This window comes from Dendrobates tinctorius, unplaced genomic scaffold, assembly GCF_039654945.1.
Source record: "Dendrobates tinctorius isolate UK_male_01 unplaced genomic scaffold, ASM3965494v1 ptg000070l, whole genome shotgun sequence".
Taxonomy (NCBI): domain Eukaryota; kingdom Metazoa; phylum Chordata; class Amphibia; order Anura; family Dendrobatidae; genus Dendrobates; species Dendrobates tinctorius.
In genome coordinates, this window is record NW_027361738.1 from 99,856,359 (window position 1) to 99,874,315 (window position 17,957).

The 17,957-nt window shown below is 44.6% G+C and overlaps 1 protein-coding gene across 1 annotated transcript; it reads right to left on the reverse strand.

The window, feature by feature from the left end:
- Positions 1-1,714: 1,714 nt before the first annotated feature.
- On the reverse strand, positions 1,715-17,957 carry LOC141095856 (stonustoxin subunit alpha-like). Its single transcript, XM_073582221.1, has 3 exons — positions 17,571-17,957; positions 14,857-14,961; positions 1,715-6,769 (listed from the first exon to the last, which is right to left on the reverse strand). Exons 2-3 carry the CDS (start codon positions 14,936-14,938, stop codon positions 5,328-5,330), a joined length of 1,524 nt encoding a protein of 507 aa, XP_073438322.1. The 5' UTR covers positions 14,939-14,961; positions 17,571-17,957; the 3' UTR covers positions 1,715-5,327.

The window sequence follows — 17,957 nt, forward strand, 5'->3', positions numbered from 1 at the left end:
AATAGCGTGAATGACAGGGGAACCAGATTTCAGGGTCATGGGGCAACCTAGAGGATTTGTTGAGAGGGGTAGGTAGTGGGCTCCTTCCGGGCCGGGGGGATTCGAACGGACCTAATAGCAGTGGCGGGGCAGGGGGAATTGTAGCAACCTGATTGTCAGAATCTTCTGATCCCTCATCATCTCCGATAGCTTGGCGCCTCATACGCATTACGGACCGGAAAGCCGTACTGCCGGTCAGGGCATCAAGAGTGAAGGGACCTTGACCAGGTGTATTTACAAATATCACAGTGGGTTGCACCGGGAGACTAGGCCCAGAGGCCGGAACAGAAACAGGAACATTAGAGGTGGGAACAGCATCGGTCGGTGCCGGAGGTTTCTCAGGAAGTGGTGGTCCCTGATAGTACTCGCCGGAAAGTGTTACCAGCGGACATAGTGGCTGGGGAGGAATTCCGGGTGCACCAAGATGGCTGCCGGTGGAGGCGTGGCATGCCCCACTTCCGTCCATGGTCTGGGCGGAACCCCAAGGACGGCCCGCCCCACACACACGGCAGGTTTCCACCCAGGTTGGATTCTGCACGCCACAAACAGGACACACCCACGCTTCTGGAGAGCTCGTCTTGTCGCCATTATAGGGCTGTGGTTGGGACTGCATTTTCATCATCAGTGGCACGGCGGCCATTTTACAATCTATAAGATCACAGTTCAAAGGCATTTTATAACCAAACACAGGTTCCGCATTGTCTGATCCTCCTTCCCCATCAATCTCTTTCCATCCTTCATTCTTCAAGCCTCGCGCAACTCGCAGATGAGCTTGTGCTTGTTCTAACAATCCTTTATCTTTCAACATGCCTCGTTTGTTCTCTATGAGATTATGCCACATAGCCGGCTGTAATCTCCCTGACGAGGGCAATCCTACATGCTTATACAATCTCTCAACATTCTTGACTGCCTTCTTGCCTTCCCGTGACGCTACTATTGCCTTGACCTCCACAGCATCCTCATCTAACTTGTGGGGCACAGACTTCTTCTGCTTTAAGATACGCAGCATGACTCTTACAGAATACTATGGTTCTCTGCAGAAAAACCACTGGTAGCGATATCAACACTGATGTTCCACAGTACGGAGCCTCACGTTCGACGTACTAGGAAAAGAGCCTCGCGCTCAATATTTCCTTTCCCTAACCTTGAACAGCAGTGATTAACAGATTATCCTGCCACGATATTCCAACAGTCGGGAGGCGGTCTCCTAGTGAGAGCCCTCCACAGAAATACAGGTGGTCCCTTCTCGGGACGTCTTAATTACCTAGCTGGTACAATATCACAGAGGCTGCGTCTCCTATCCCTTCCTCTAGGTTGCCCCACAATCTGCAACTAGCTCAATTTATCACTCCACTTCACTACTAGACAATAGTCACGGGTAGGGTGGTTAAATGGAGTACAATGACCGGTGGAGGAGGTGTGGTGTACACGAGGACGCGCAGAATGCGACGTCTCTCAGTTGCTGGTTCAGAGCGTGGCACAGGATCGCACTCAGTCTCACCACTCGACCGGTCACCCCTCAGACCCAAGGAGACCACAGACAAACCAATAACGGCTGAGACACTAGCAAGTGTGACACATACAGTGTATATGATCTCACTTACCGTGTTTTGGAGGGTGATCAGTCCTCGAGGTCAGCCACTACAGGTATCATCCACAGACATCCAGGCATGGGTCCAGAGGAGCCTCGGATCACTGTCCACGCCCCCCGTTGGGCTCCAAATTGTCGGGGTCGTAAACGACAATAAATCCTCATTCACCAGTCATTCCAAATCATTGTGCGAGCGCAAAACATCTGGTACCAATTAAGAATGACTCAGACACGCAGCTGATTCAGTCTTAGCTAATGTCCCGCATCCACACCTGTCAGGAGCAGTACAACAACTGGCTTTATTTACAAATACACAATACTATATTGAGTGTTAGGGGAAGGCATGCATTAGGCGGGGTTTATGCAGTATACATCTAGTGTCCAGTCTCTCTCTGATTCGTCAAAAAGTCTCCCGATGGTTACTTCTTCACATTCCTGAGTTATCTTTTTTTAGGAGAAATGAAACTTAACTCTTTAGACACTGAATTTAAGTGAAAGTGAACACTGGCAGCCATCTTTAATACAGTTACATTTGCATTAGCAAGCAATTAGGAAAAACTTATTGTTTCACAGTATAAAAGTATAAAAGTTATATAAGAAAATATATTTTCACCTTGACAATACATGGGGTGACTTGCAGCCTGTTCACATAGCCCATTATGGGGAAACGGGTTCCTAGGAGGACACATGCCCCATAATTGGCCTGTGTAAATGCCCCCAAAACCATATTTGACATCATCTGGTTGCAGTTTGCTCCTTTTTTTTGGGCATGGTGTGCATTATCTGGTTGCTAAAATCATCGTTCATTCTGTTGAAGGTGAATTTTACAAAAAGTCGAACAATCCAGAATTTGGAAATTTTGTTGCAGTTCACATAGTGCGAATTCAGCTAAACCCGTGTCCAGTCAGACGACGAGGCCCCAGACAACGTGTGTCTTTACGTCTGAGTTTTCCCAGGTACAGAATGAGGATGGCGGAAGATGATGCATGGGGGGCTCGGAGCATCAGATGGCGTGCACAAGGGAGCGGCAAACTTGAGTATTTTTTTTTTTTCTTTTTACCATGTGGTTGTTAGACCCCAGAGTAAAACTATCGATCTGCGAATTCTAATCTCTGCTGATTCGCTCCTCTCTAATCTGGACCCTACACTGCGTGGACTTTATGGCCCGACCTTATCGGCTGCTGCGGGATATTTCTCTTGGACCCCGTTCTGTGCTCTATGCTTGTCTGTACTTATCTGGACACCACCGACTATTTGATTTTTTTTGTGCGTCCTGCTCACCTGTCCGGTGTTACTTTCCTCCGGTTGCTTTGCGCCGAGTCTGGCGCTATTCATCTCGATGCTTTATTACTATCAGGACAGATGGGATACACTTCTTCATTGTTGTGACGGCATAGTCATCTTCAGATGTATGCCTGGAACGTTTTATTTTAGAGTATTGCGAACAAATACAATAGAACATAAAACACACATAGATCACTGCAAATTATGAGAAGTAAAGAGTATGCAGGCCTCATGAAGAATAATGTGATAGTCTTCAGGAGTAAAGTCTCCGAGTGCTGATAATAGAAAACGCTATGAACTCTCGGGGTCAGCGCACTTGCAAAGAAAATAAACACAGATTATAAATGCAAGAAGATAACAGGATGGCGTGTATATATTTACGTGACACATATACATTGTGTATCTATGGTGAGGAGCGATGGAGCGCTAATGGCTGAACCTGGATTTCTTGTTCCTCTTGATCGTTCTGAACATTTCTAGATTTCCACCTTTCTTTCTGTCACACTCGTCTGGAGAAGGTCCCATAGCTCTTCATGACTTTTCTTTTATCTTGGAAAAGATAAAAGAAAAGTCAAACTCTGAGGAACGTTCCGTAGAACTCCAGTGCAGATTTGTAATGTCATGTGTGACTGGATACAGCGCCTCCAGCAGGGCGAATTTCTATAATAAATAGAAGAAAAGCCCGAGCCAGCTCACCAACCACAGCGCAGAACCTCGTCTGGACCCAACGATAGTTGATAGTAGACAGAAACATAAGGGGCTTTTATCAGATGGAACGCCCCTTATGTTTCTGTCGAATTTCTTTAACACCCGCTGTGTTAACACATTCAGGATTTTTCACGTTTTTTTAGCGCTTTTCCCCTGCAAAAACGCTTAAAAAAAGAGCTTACATTAAGTATCCTATTATTAGAATGAAATCCGCAATTTTTGGGCCCTATGACGCTTTTTTTTTTCCCGGAAAAAAACGCAGCATGTTCATTAAGTTTGCAGAAAATCTGCGGATTTCATTGTATTTGGATGCTCTGTAAAAAAAAAAAAACCATGAAAAATCTGCAATAAAAAAACATGAAAAAAAATGCAAAAAAAAATTTGCAGATTTTCTGGGAAGGAGTCTGCTTTTTTTTTTTCTCAGAAAATTTCTGCATACGTGTGCACATAGCCTGAGGCATGAAATATTTTTCTCATCCAAGAGAATAGGAGCGCACTATGTTCACCATCTAATCGGAGTGTGATTGGCATAAGTGACCAGATTCTGTGTGATGAGGAGATACCTGGTGGTTTACACCTTGCCTTAGTTGCACTGCAGACAGAAATGCATGTAACCTGTGGATGTTGGTGTGCTGCTGCTGCTCCTCTTTTTTCAGGCTCTCTGGCTGCTGCAGCTGCATCTCCTTCCTTCCCTTCACCTTCTACAATTTACTGCTTTATGCTGGAAGGATTTATTTTTAGTGACTGAAGTTTCTGACTTTGTACAGAAATCCCACAATAAGGGAAAGGTGAAATTATAGGCTGCTGGAAAGGGCTAGAATAATGCTGTAGGCAACATTATTGTTGCTCTGAAAATTCTGAAGCCTGAAGAAGACACAGATGATGTTGGTCTATAGGGTCCACCAGTTCTTTCTTATGATATATTAGTCATTGCATCATGGCTTCTGTACTAATGGAAACGGAGACTAGTATGAACAGATTATCATCATTTTACGATGACACTAAGGCATCATTCAGAATTCTGTGATTTTTCTGCCAAAACAGTCTAAGATTAATCAGTGTTTGGTCACTTGTCATTGTTTTTGGTCCAGTGACTTTCTCACATGGGAAAAAAATAAATTGCAAAACGTTTATTACAATGTTGGAATCGCACAGCACACGGACTGCAGGGATTTTTCACAGACCTGTAGACTTGAGTTAAGTTTGATCCGTGACGGATTTAAAAAAAAAAAAAAAAAGCCTCAATTTTTTTTTTTGTCTGTGGACACAAGTGACTAGAGAACAGCCCCATAGATTATAACGGGTACGTATATGATTCACATAGGTCTGAAAGAAGCATAATTGGGAGTTAGAAAAATGGGATTTGTTCTGAATTTACTCTAATTATGAGACACCAGAATTACTTGTTACAATATGAATCTCATTCTGGTGGTGGATGACTTTGTAGCCTTCTTTTTGGTCTTATAAGCCTTGGTGACCTCGCTGACCTCACTGAGTCCGGTCTCACACTTGGCTGAGTATCGGAAGTGGTAGGAAGAGTTTTCTTTTAGTCCATTCACTATTATGTTGTAATTGCTTCCATAGGCCCTGGACCATCCCTGCTGATTTACACATTTATACTCCACTTCATAGCTTTCAATGGTTTCTCTGCCATAATCTGCCGGTTGAAGCATCAGCTTCATTTCTTTGGCTGATCTTTCAGTAATCAGAGCAACATTGGCTTTGCAGGAGGCATACACTTCGTGGTCACCAGACCTCCACTCTGGTAATATTGTATGGTGACTCCAGGAACGGCACTGCATGCAACAGAAGTGACCAGAAACTGAGTATTCTCTGAGGCTCTATGTTCTCTAGCTAATTCTGTGAACGTGGCCACAAGATCTCTTATTTGCTTCTTTATTCCATTATTTTCAAACCATTGTTTGGTTTCGCCATCCATGAAGACATCCTGATGATCCCAGGTTTTCTTCTGAAGCCACGAGTTTAAGTATGAGAGGTACGAGTCCTCAGAAGTCAGAGAAGAGAAGTTAAAACAAATTGCGGTGTCAAAGTCCGGGTCAAGAATTGCCTTCATCAGCTCACTTTGCTCCGACACAACCCTGAAACCGGTCAGTTGCTTTAATGATGAAGAAACAACCTCCATCTCCAAACGACTTCTCCCCAGAAATTCCTGGATGTTCTGTTCTCTGAATGGAGATTTTTCTTTCCCGAAGAGAACATCTTCCAGAGTGGATTCATTCATATTCCCACAACGTACAGAGGGCAGAACTTTGGCCATCTTTTTCTGGAACATCAGTCGAAAACCTTCAAAAAGTTTTTTGAACTGGCTGATTTTGAAATAAAGAGTAGGAAATGTTTTAGCCGCCAGGTGTTTCATCATGTCATTACACTCCATGACGACTTCTGACATGTTCTGCATTATATTCTCTGCCGTGAAAATCAGGTGATCACTAATCTCTCTCACCAAGTGGGCAGCTTTATTATCCAAATCTTTTAATGGGTACAGCCAGACCTTCAGAGGCACAGCATTCTCCCCATCCTCCCCAATTAGTTTTGGTAGGCTTGTGTAGACTTCCTCAGCTTCCTCATAAGTGACTGGGTTTTTCTCCAAAGCAAAATCGCCATAAAATGTGCAGCTGAACTGGCGGACTTTTTCTGTTTTGTTGTCTTTATTTTTTAAATTCCCTGTAAGGTTTGCCATCTTCAGAGCAAAGTTTTTAAGCTTTCCTTGAATTTCTGTTACTTGCTTGGAGTCAGTAACTTTCTGGTCAAAGACGAAGAATGCCTGGGCGCCATATAAAATGCCAGTAACCACATGGGTTGCTATCCCTTTGTCGAATGCCTCATGGTAGGTGATGTTCTTGGTGCAGAGATGGTCCATACTGAGCTGTGAAAACTTGGTGGTTCTCTCGTACTTCAGCGTCACTCGGGCTTGTGCTTTCGATTCCTTTGTATCAGTAAGGTATTCTCCAGATCCTTCAACATTGATGGCTCCACTCCACAAACTCATTTTTAATCCTCCGGAGACTTTCAGGGCTGATGACTTATCAGAAACTGTGTCTGATGTCAGAACTTCGAAAGACGTGTGACATTTGGCCATTGTGCAAATATTCTTGTTCAGATCCTCTCTGTTCCATAGAGTGCTGGCTGAGAACACAAAGAAAATACAATGGCAATTATGTATTGATTAGGTAGAGACAGAATATTATAAAGATATTTGATCACTACTAAGAGAAAAAATAACTACAGCTCAAACCCTCAACGATAAGCTGTATGGGAGGAATCGCCATCAGAGCCACCACTGGGGAAATTAATTGCTAGTAATGCTGGGACCTGCAGGGTCCTCCAGAGGGGTAGACGGTATTTGTAGGTGCTCTCCAGTCTGCCTAAGTGTATGTGCACACGGTGTCCTTAAGACATGGGTGGATCCACTGAGGTTTTTCTAGGCAAAACCGATTTGAGGAAAAAGCCAGTGGTTCTTTTCTTGAAGCAAGGTTACTTGCAGTTTTTTTGTCATTTTTGCGACACCTCCAGTGCAGTTTTTTTTTTTTTTTTTTTAAAACTAACTAGCTGTCACGGGTTCATCGCAATAGAAAGGAGACAGAAAACCGCAGCGTCTGATTGCTCCTACTTCTGCACAGAATAGAAGTGCCTCACCTTTTTAAACTGTTCATTGGTCATGTTGAGAGCTAGGGCTCTCAGCTGAGCACAGTTACTCACTCCTATCCCATATATAATGTGAGTCCTGACCGACACACAGGGTCAGAGATAGCTTATGCTGCATGGCTGGGAGGATAGTAGTTGGTTATTATTGGAGAAGGCGTTCTGTGGATTTATCAGTGACTGTTTGGTTTAAGGGAGTGTGATAATTCCCTTCTCCTACTTTGGTTTTACCCCATCATCCACTCCCTGGTGCATTCATCTGTTATATGTGTGAGTATATTTGTATGTTTGGTATTTTTTGTTACCCCTCTTCATATTACCTGGTTATTCTGGTTGGTGTATTATAGTGCACTACTATTCCCCTCTTCCCTGGGTGGAGGAAGGGTACAGACTGAGGGCGAATTCACGATCTAAGACAAAGTACGTGGCCCCAGCATCTTCACCATCAGAAGTAACCCAGGGAGCAAGTAGAGCTAGGGCGCCCCCTAATGGTAGGGACAGGGAAGGAGCCCCTGGTCCCCCGACAGAGTTGTGAAATTACCTCTGACTGTAACCATTTTTTCTGATCCTTTATGGATCCTATTACTGCTCTGACAGAGCAACTGCAGCAGCTCCGTCTGGAGGTGGCAGATCTACTCATGGTTGTTTTGCAGCACCATAGCACTTCAGGTTTGGGGACCATGACTCCCAGTCAACCATTAGTGAACCCAAAGATCGCTTTGCCTGACAAGTTCTCTGGAGGGGGGGCATAACAAGTTTGTTGTTTTCCGAGAGGCCTGTAAGCTGTACTTCAGGTTACGTCCGGTTTCCTCAGGTACAGAGGAGCAACGTGTGGGGATAGTAATCTCGCTCCTCCAGTGGGACCTCCAAGCATGGGCGTTTTCTCTCCCGTCTGACTCACAATCGCTTCAGACGTTGGAGGGATTTTTTTGGGCACTGGCCCTTGTATATGATGACCCCTATTGCATCTCTCTGGCTGAGTCCACACTACGCCAACTTCAGCAAGGAGACCGGCCAGCGGAGGAATATTGTAAGGGTGAAGGATGCCCTACTCCAGACTCCAGTCTCCTTTGAGGCGGCCATGTCTCTGGCTATCCGGATTGATCGCTGTCTTCGCCAGATACAAAGGTACATCCCAAGGCGCTGGAGGTCCAGGGCCAAGAGAAACCAGGTCGGAGTCATTAGAGGAACTCATGCACGTGGGTGCGACAACTCATCCTGGAAACCAATCTGTAGTCAGGCACAAAGGGGTTGTTACAAAGTGTGTTGCTGCGGTAGAAAGGGCCATTCCGTGAGCATGTGTCCTTCCCAATCTTGATGTAAACCACGACCAGAAAACTAACAGGCACGGGTAGCGGGGAGGTTTGCAACCCTGGTGTACTTATCACCCCCGTGAGTAGGACACAAATTTTTCTGCCAGCCGAAATCCACCTGGGTGAGATTAACCCCTTAACTCCTGGGCCATTTTGCGTTTTAATTTTTTAATCCCTTTCTTCCCGGAACCATAACTTTTGTAATTTTTTATCAAAATGGCCATGTGAAGGCTTGTTTTTTTGCGGGACAAGTTGTACTTTTGAACAACACAAACGACTCCATTGGTTTTAGCATATCATGTACTGGAAAGTGGAGAAAAAATTCCAAGTGTGGTGAAATTGCAAAAAAAAAAAAAAAATTGCAACTCCAGTTTTTTTTTTCTTTTATCATGTTCACTAAATGCAAAAACTGACCTGCCATTATGATTCTCCAGGTCATTACGAGATCACAGAAAAATAAAAATGAACCTAGACATGTTTTGTAAGTGGTGAAAAAAATATCCAAACTTTGGTTAAAAAACAAAGACCTGTACCATCTTCACTTTTTTGTTTCTTGGGGTTGGGTAAGGGCTTATTTTTTGCGCACTAAGCGGACGTTTTTATTTATATTGATTTGGTGCAGATACGATCTTTTGATCACCCGTTATTGCATTTTATTGCACTATAGCGGCAACCCAAAAAAACTGAATTCTGGCGTTCTGACTTTTTCTCATTATACCGTTTATCGATCAGGTTACTCTAAACAGCTCTAACAGTTCTAAACAGCTGACATGTGCCGGAAAGATGTGGACTCAACCCCAGAGCCCACATCAAAGGGCTGGATTCTGACATGGCCAACGTCGGAAAGGGATTAAGGTGGACGTGTCTGCATTTCTGGACAGCGGGGCAGGAATTAACTTGATTGACACTAGGTTCATCCAGGTCCAGGGTCTCAAACCACATACTCTGTCCAGACTTATACCTATAATCTCCATCGACTCCACCTCCTTGAGACAGATGAGAGTTACATCTTCAGGTAGGGGCCATGCACTCAGAAGTTATTGACCGTTTTGTGCTAGAGCAGGGGTCTCAAACACGCAGCCCCCCTGAGGCTGCTTCATGCACTGTAGACCCCTTGGCGATCCCTGCCTGGTCCAGGGGGCCACCGACAGCAGCGTTCTATTTCAGCTGAACTGCCGCCCCCTGAGAGTCCGCAGTTCTGTAGGGCTGCAACATGGTCCAGCCTTAGCAGCTTTTCTAGACACTACAAATTAGACGTAGTCTCGGGACAACAGGTTGCCTTTAGTAGGAAGCGTACATGTCAGGCAGGTCTTACAAATACTCATAATAAGTTATTTGTTAAACTGGAGAAATGAACGCTCTCAGTTGAGGAGATCCCTATTCTGGGATATGCGTTATCATCCACCGGTTTTCGCATGGATCATGTGAAAGTCCGGGCGGTATTGGATTGGGATCGTCCTGGGGATTTGAAGTTTTTGGGTTTACCAACTATTACCGTAAGTTCATCAAAAACTTTTTGATAGTAGCCAAACTTCTGACGGATATGACTAGGAAGGGGACAGACTTTTCCAAGTGGTCCAGTCCGGCCAGGGAGGCATTTGATGCCTTGATGAACTGTGTTACATCTACGCCGATCCTCAAAGCCTGATGTCACTCAACCTTTTATCATCGAAGTTGACTCGTGTGAGCTGGGGGCTGTATTATCGCAGGGTGCTTCTCCTGGTAAATGGCGTCCATGTGCTTATTTTTCGAAAAAGAAACCTGTCGTCTGCAAAGAAAACTTATGACATAGGTAACTGAACTCTTGGCTATCAAGTGGGCTTTTGAAGAGTGATGTCATTTTCTGGTTCATCCTGTTATGGTAGTCGCGGATCATTAGAATCTGGTATATATTAAATCTGCTAAACCTTTTTGACGCCTCAACAGGCAAGATGGGCATTGTTCTTCACCAGGTTTAACATTTTTGTCACATATAGGCCAGTGAAGAAGAATATTAAGGCAGATGCCTTATCTCGTTTTCCTGGGGGTGGAAATAAATGTGAACCATTACCTATTCTACAAAATTGTATGGTTATGGCATCTATATGCTCCGATCTTGAAAAAGAGGTTGTTGACGCTCAAGGGGATGCCCCTGCTGCCTGTCTGTTAGGTAAACTGTTTGTGCCTGTGAATCTTCGTGTGAGAGTCCTTAGTGAACATCACGATTCGGTCTTGGCTGGACATCCTGGTAATAAAGCCACCGCTGATTTTCTTATCCTGCCTTTTTGGTGGTCTTGGTTTCATTAGGATGTCTAGGAGTATGTAGCCACCTGCAGTCTCTGTGCGCATTCTAAGACCTCTCATACTCTTCCGTAAGGGTCTCTCCAATCATTGGAGATTCCCAGTAGACCTTGGGACTCCCTTATCGGTCGATTTTTATCACGGATCTACCAGTGTTGGCGAGGAATACTGTAAATTCTGATGGTGGTGGATAGATTCAGTAAAATGTATCATGCTATTTCAATACCCGCTTTGCCAACACCAAGGACTAGGTCTAATGGGCAGTATGAACGGGTTGACCAGAATCTGAAGACAGATCGGGTGTTTTGGGTCTGAGAATCAGGAGGACTGGGTTAAATACTGGACTTACAGTTACATGAATTTGCAGTAAATAATCGAGTCTCCTGGTAACTCCCCGTTCTTCAGGGTGTACAGGTTCCCTCCTCAATTCAACCCATTTAATAAGAATCGTTCTTCTGGATTACCTGAAGGACGGTTTTCATCATCTATTACGTCTGTATGGCAGGGGGTTATTGATAATTTGAGGCAGATGGGATCCCAAAATATAAGAGGGGCTGACCGGAGATGTTTGGTGGGTCCAGACCTTTGTGTTGGTGACTTGGTGTGAAGTTGAAGGTTCCATCTTGGAAACTGGGTCCCAGGTTTATCAGTCCTTATAAGATCATAGCCATCATCAAACCCGTAACATTCTACCTTGCTTTGCCACCCGCTTTTAGGATCCATAATGTGTTTCATTGAACTTGCCTCAAAAAAATATGTTGCGTCTTCTGTACCATCACCGCTACCCACCATCTCCAGTCATTGTGCATGGAAACTTCGAATTTCAAATAGCAAAACTCTTGGATTCTTGCTTAGTTCATGGGTCGCTTCAGTATCTGGTACATTGGAAGGGATACGGTCCTGAAGAGAGGATGTGGGCACCAGCATCTGATGTCCATGCAGCCAGACTGATCCGGTCTTTTCACGTGGCACACTCTGATAAACCAGGGGGGGGTACTGTCAAGGGGTTACCGCAATAGAGAGGAGCCGGAAGACTGCAGCATCTGATTGTTACTACTCCTGCGCTGAATAGAAGCACTTTACCTTCTTTTTGAACTGTGTAAATTTCTTTTGGCAGTACAGGGGTTAATTTGCCATGTAGGGAGCTCTGGGAGTCTGAGCTCTCAGTTGTACACGGTTAGCCACTCCTATCCCCTGTATAATCTGAGTCCTGGCTGACACACATCGACAGAGCTAGCTTATGCTGCATGGCTGGGAGGAAAGGACTTGGTGGTTATATGAATAGGTGTTTGGTGGATTTATCTGTGACTGTTGCTTGGTTTAGTGAGTGTGATAATTCTCCTTTCTTCTCCTACATTGGTTTTACCGTATCCTCCATTCCCCGGTGTATTCCTCTGTTTATGTGAGTATATTTGTATGTTTTTTATTTTCAGTTACCCCTTTTCGTGTTATCTTGTTCATCTGGTTGGTGTACTACAGTGCACTACTACTCCCCTCTTCCCTGGGTGGGAGAATGGTACAGATGGAGGGCAAAATCAGGAGATAAGGCAAGGTACGTGGCCCCGGCATCTTCACCTTAAGTAACCCAGGGAACAGGGAGAGCTAGGGCACCCCCCAGCATTAGAGACAGGGAAGGAACCCCTGCTCCTAGGTCACCCGACAACAGAGTCGTGACACTAGCAGTTTCATGATGGTAGGCGCCCAAAGAATGAGCGTATTGTTTGTTTTAACAGTTTCATGGTTTCTGAACCCTGAATTCTTTCAAATAAGTTACAAAAGACTGAACTTGTGCACAACAATATAATTTATGTTCATTTTCACGATGCTTTTTCAGGCACAGTCTGCCACAAAAAGACGACGTGTGCACTTATCTTACTGATGTTGATCCTACATGGGATATTTTTTAAACCAAACACCTTATTTGTTCTCAAGTAGAGATTAAAGCGCTTTATCCATAACAGAAAGTGATAAATATTGTTCGCCAGAGTCATATTTGAGCATAGCGATCATGCTATCCTCGAATTTTGGATTACAAGAGGAGGAAGACCAGCAAGGACTCAGACTTTCAGGTTGGAATTCAGAAAGGCAGAATTTAATGGACTCAGAAAGAGGGTAGGAAAGTTCCAATGGCTGGATGTTCTAAAGGACAGAAATGTCCCGGCGGCCAGAGCGGTGAGTATTCCAGCAGCCCTGCTCTGCTTGTGAGCAGCGCATGACGTCCCTGCCATGTGCTGCTTACAAGCATAAAAGCAGCTGCTGGCTTTGGAACAAGATGCTGCCAGGGAGCGCCGGGAAGGTAAATGTAATGGGGTTTTTTTTATATGTTTTCTGATGGGGCCATGCACACTAGGACAAGATGGGAGGCCCTGCATACCAGGATAGGGATGGGGCCTTGCATACTAGTTTAGGGATGAGGGGGACCATTCCTGCCAGGATAGGGATGAGGGATCCATGCATACCAAGGTAGGGATGAGGGGAGTTCTGTGTATCAGGATGGGGATGAGGGTACCAGATATACCAGGATAGGGGATATTAAGTACAGAATTGACCACATTTTTTGCTTCAATATTTTTTCCCCCTAATTTCCTCCTCTAAAACCTAGGTGCATCTTTTGTTCCGAAAAATATGGTAATTATTCCCCCCTACTCATCCTTATTCAGGCCTCATCTGTAATACTGTGTTTAGTTCTGGGCAGCACATTTTTAAAAGACAGAAGAACTACCAGGATGGTGAGCAGACTGCAAAGTATGTCCTACGAGGAACGGTTACAGGATCTGGGAATGTTTAGCTTGAAAAAGAGAAGGCTAAGAAGAGACTTAATAGATGTCTACAAATATCTGAAGGGCTGTCACAGTGTAGATGGATCATCATTCTCATGTTCACATGGAAACAGGAGAAGCAATCGACGGAAACTGAAAGGTAGAAGATACAGATTAGATATTAGAAAAAGTTTTTGACAGTGAGGGTCATCAATGAATGGAACAGGATACCTCAAGAGGTGGTGAGTTCTCCTTCAATGGAAGTCTTCAAGCAGAGGCTGGACAGACATCTGTCAGATGGTTTAGTGAATCCTGCATTGAGCAGGGGGTTGGACACGATGACCCTGGCGGTCCCTTCCAACTCAAAAATTCTAGGATTCTATGATTTTTCTGCACAGGTGGACCCTAACACTGTAACCCCTGTTGATACTGAGAATTAAGTGGGCTGCAGCACCCGTCTTGCACTGTGGCCCCTCCATAGTTTGTCCCTGCATTGACTGCACCAGGAATCGCAGTACAACCCTATTCACTGACTTCTTCATTGTAAGTGTCAAGGGGATCATGCAGTTTAAGCACCACCAATTGAAAACTTATGGCACAAATCCCAGAAAATACAATCAATGATGGTATTAGAAAGCTTGCTTAAGGCTACTTTCACACATCAGTTTTTTGCCGTCAGGCATAATCCGGCTTTTTTTTTTTTTTTTTAGAAAAAACGGATTCGGCATAAATTTTGGAGAACTGTAGAAACGGATCCGTTTTTTTGCTGGATCCGTCTCTGTTCCTGGAGGCTGGCCAATTGGATCTGAGCATGCGCAGACTTAAAAAAACCGGATCCAGTTGCTGGATCCGTCTTTTTCTGGATCCGGCGCATTCCGGCGCCCATAGACTTTCATTGTAGCAAAAAGCTGGAAGCGCCGGATCCGGCGCTTCCGGCTTTTTCGCCAGAGACAAAAAACGTTACAGTAGACGTTTTTTCAAGACGCCGGAATGAGACAAGTTGCCGGATCCGGCAAAAAACGGATGAAACGCAATGCCATCCGGCACGATCCGGCGCTAATGCAAGTCAATGGGGAAAAACCGGATCCGGCATTGCATTTTGCCGGATCCGTTTTTTCCAAAAAAAAAAAGCCGGATCGCGCCTGAAGGCAAAAAACTGATGTGTGAAAGAGGCCTTAGACAAAGAAACAACATTTTTTTTCTAATGTCTAATAGTTACCTGGAATAAGTTTCTCTTCCCGACAGTCGTACAACATTCCAAGGGTGAAAGGGCATCCTAGGGATGGGATTTCCAAAGTCATTTTGACTGCTGTTCTTGATCCACCTGGAGGTTTGAGAGAGTATCAATTAAGAAAAAAAACACGATAAGGAGCTAGAGCATTGCAGGATTATGATTTGTCACTTCTGATGGCGAGATTAGATGAATTTAAAATTGCTTCCTCTCCTCTCACCACCAGATCCACTGAAGTCTCTGATGACAGGCACCACTGCAATATCAAAGCATTTCTTGGACAACATTAGGAAGTACAACTCCTGCTTCCAAGTGACATCATTTGGTGCAAAAAGAGACCTCCTTCTAGACCTGTCCTCTGCCTTCGACACAGTTGACCACTGCCTCCTACTACAGATCCTCTCTTTATTTGGTGTCAAAGACCTCGCCCTATCCTGGATCTCCTCATACCTTTCCAACCACACATCCAGCGTCTCCCACTCCCACACTACCTCCTCCTCTCGCCCTCTCTCTGTTGGAGTCCCCCAAGGCTCTGTTCTAGGACCCCTACTCTTCTCCATCTACACACTTGGCCTGGGGCAACTCATAAGGTCCCACGGATTCCAGCACCACCTTTATGCCGATCTACCTCTCTGGCCCAGACGTCACCTCTCTTCTCCAGAATCAGCCATATCGTCTTCCTTCTCCTCTCGCTTCCTCAAGCCCAATATGGACAAATATGAAGTAATTATCTTTCCTCCATCTCGCATACCTGATCTATCACAATAAGTGAAATCACACTTTCCTTCGTCCCGGAAATCCGCTGCCTCAGAGTAGCCCTTGACTCTGCCCTGTCCTTCAAACCTCACATCCAAGTTCTCTCCACCTCCTATCGCCTCCAGCTCAAAAATATTTCCAGAATCCATCCTTTCCTCAACCTTCACTCTACCAAAATGCTTGTGCATGCCCTCATCATCTCCCGCCTCGACTACTGCAACATCCTCCTCTGTGACCTACCTTCTAACACTCTCGCACCCCTCCAGTCCATCCTTAACTCTGCTGCACAACTAATTAATCTCCTCGCTACACTCCTGCTTCCCCTCTTTGCCAATCCCTTCACTGGCTCCCATTCCCTCAGCGTATCCAGTTTAAACTACTAACACTGACCAACAAAGCCATCTATAACCTGTCTCCTCCATATATCTCTGAACTAATCTCCCGGTATCTTCCCTCACATAATCTCTGGTCCTCCCAAGACCTCCTTCTCTCCTTCACACTTATTCTCTCCTCACCCACCTGCCTCCAAGATTTTTCCCCAATATCCCCCATCCTCTGGAATTCTGTGCCCCAACACATCCGGTTATCCACCACATTTGGATCCTTCAGACGGGACCTGAAAACCCATCTCTTCAAAAAAGCTTGCAACCTGTAATGACCCACGGCCACCTCAACATCTTCAGAGCTACTGCAACCCCCGACCCACTGTCTCATTCCCCATAATCCTGTGAAATGTAGGCCGCAGGGGTGGGGTCCTCTCTCCCCTCTGTATCAGTCTGTCATTGTTAGTTTTGTTTACTGTAAGTGATACCTGTAATTTGTATGTAACCCCCCTCCTCATGTACAGCACCATGGAATCAATGGTGCTATATAAATAAATAATATTCCTTTTTGACAGTTGCCCTACGCGTCACATTGATGACCTAATTCATAGACTGGGAAGAACAGCTTCTATCTCTACCCTAGATTTGTTTTATTGGCAAATTCCCTTTGAGAAATCAAAGGAAAAAATTATTTTGTGATCCCTAATAGTTTGTATCCATTCAAGAACATGCCATTTGTTCTTCATGGTGCTCCAGCTACTTTTCAGAAAGCTATGGGCCTACTCTTAAAAGATCATACTGCGTACAGTGCTGCTTCTCTAGACGATGTGCTTCGGGATTTAAAGAAACAAAGTACCTTGGATTTATTGCGGGCAATGGTAAAGTGAGGCCTTAAGTTTCCAAAATACAAGTCATCAAAGCAGCTGGTATTCCAACCACAAAAAAGATGTCCAATCTTTTTTGGGTCTTACAGATGTTTTGGTTCCAGACTTTGCCGAGTTTGCTGCTCCCCTAACTGACCTAACTAAAAGAACACGAAAGAGGCTGTGGTATGGAAAAAAGAATAGGAACTAGCTTTTAAGCAAATAAAATAATTTTTGTGTAATGATCCCGTCTTGCAAAGCCCAAACTTTGACAACCTATTTATTGTGCAGACGCACAGGTCAGAGGCTGGACTTGGTGCAGTCCTTAGCCAAGAGGTTAATGGTGAAGAACACACTATTCTTTAAGTAGAAAACTGTTTCCTCATGAACAAAAATACTCCACTATAGAGAAGGAAGGACTAGCAATAAAGTGGGGTTTGGAGGCATTACGTTACTAATAGGGAGAGAGTTCACCTTAGGAACAGATCATCATCATCATCATCCGCTTACCTGAATCCAAGCCATGAAATGCAAAAATGCCACAATTACAAGATGGTATTTAGCGTTACAGCCACTTAAGTTCCAACTAAAATACCGATCAGGGAAGGAGCACCAGAATGCAGCCATCGAAAGCAGCAAAAAAAAAAACCAGAAATGGAGAACTGTGACAACTTCTTACAAGATTTAGATTAAACAATGACTCATGTTGATACATTTGGTGCCGGATATAAAAGGAAAGTTGATCCTGACCTCGACTTACCAGGTCCTCACTGATGGGTGCAGCGACGACCACCGATGCAGCAGAACGTTTCCTTTTAGATTTCCAAGATGCTTCTACTCACAAAATCCTTAGTATTTCTGGAGGGTCACCCCAAAACCCAAGTTTTAGCAGCGCCCCGCACCAGTCAGCCGTGTGTGGAGTCTGCGCTCAGGATCCTCGCTGTACACTTAAGGGGGCGGGTCAATGCACAAATCGTACTAACGCAGAGACGTTTCCCACTTCCTTCCACTTCATCACTTACGTATAATGTTTCTGTCACTGCAGTAATGATCTGAGCTCAAAACAAACAGGTGAAATCATTTCAACGAGACAAGACACCACGGACCAGATTCATCAAATGTGATATTTTTTTGTTTTTCTTTAACC

Excerpts from the sequence above, each read along its gene's own strand:
- LOC141095856 (XM_073582221.1), bottom strand. The coding sequence starts at position 14,938 with ATGACTTTGGAAATCCCATCCCTAGGATGCCCTTTCACCCTTGGAATG. Across the intron at positions 6,770-14,856 it reads GGAAGAGAAACTTATTCCAG|CCAGCACTCTATGGAACAGA; the intron begins GTAACTATTAGA and ends TTGTGTTCTCAG.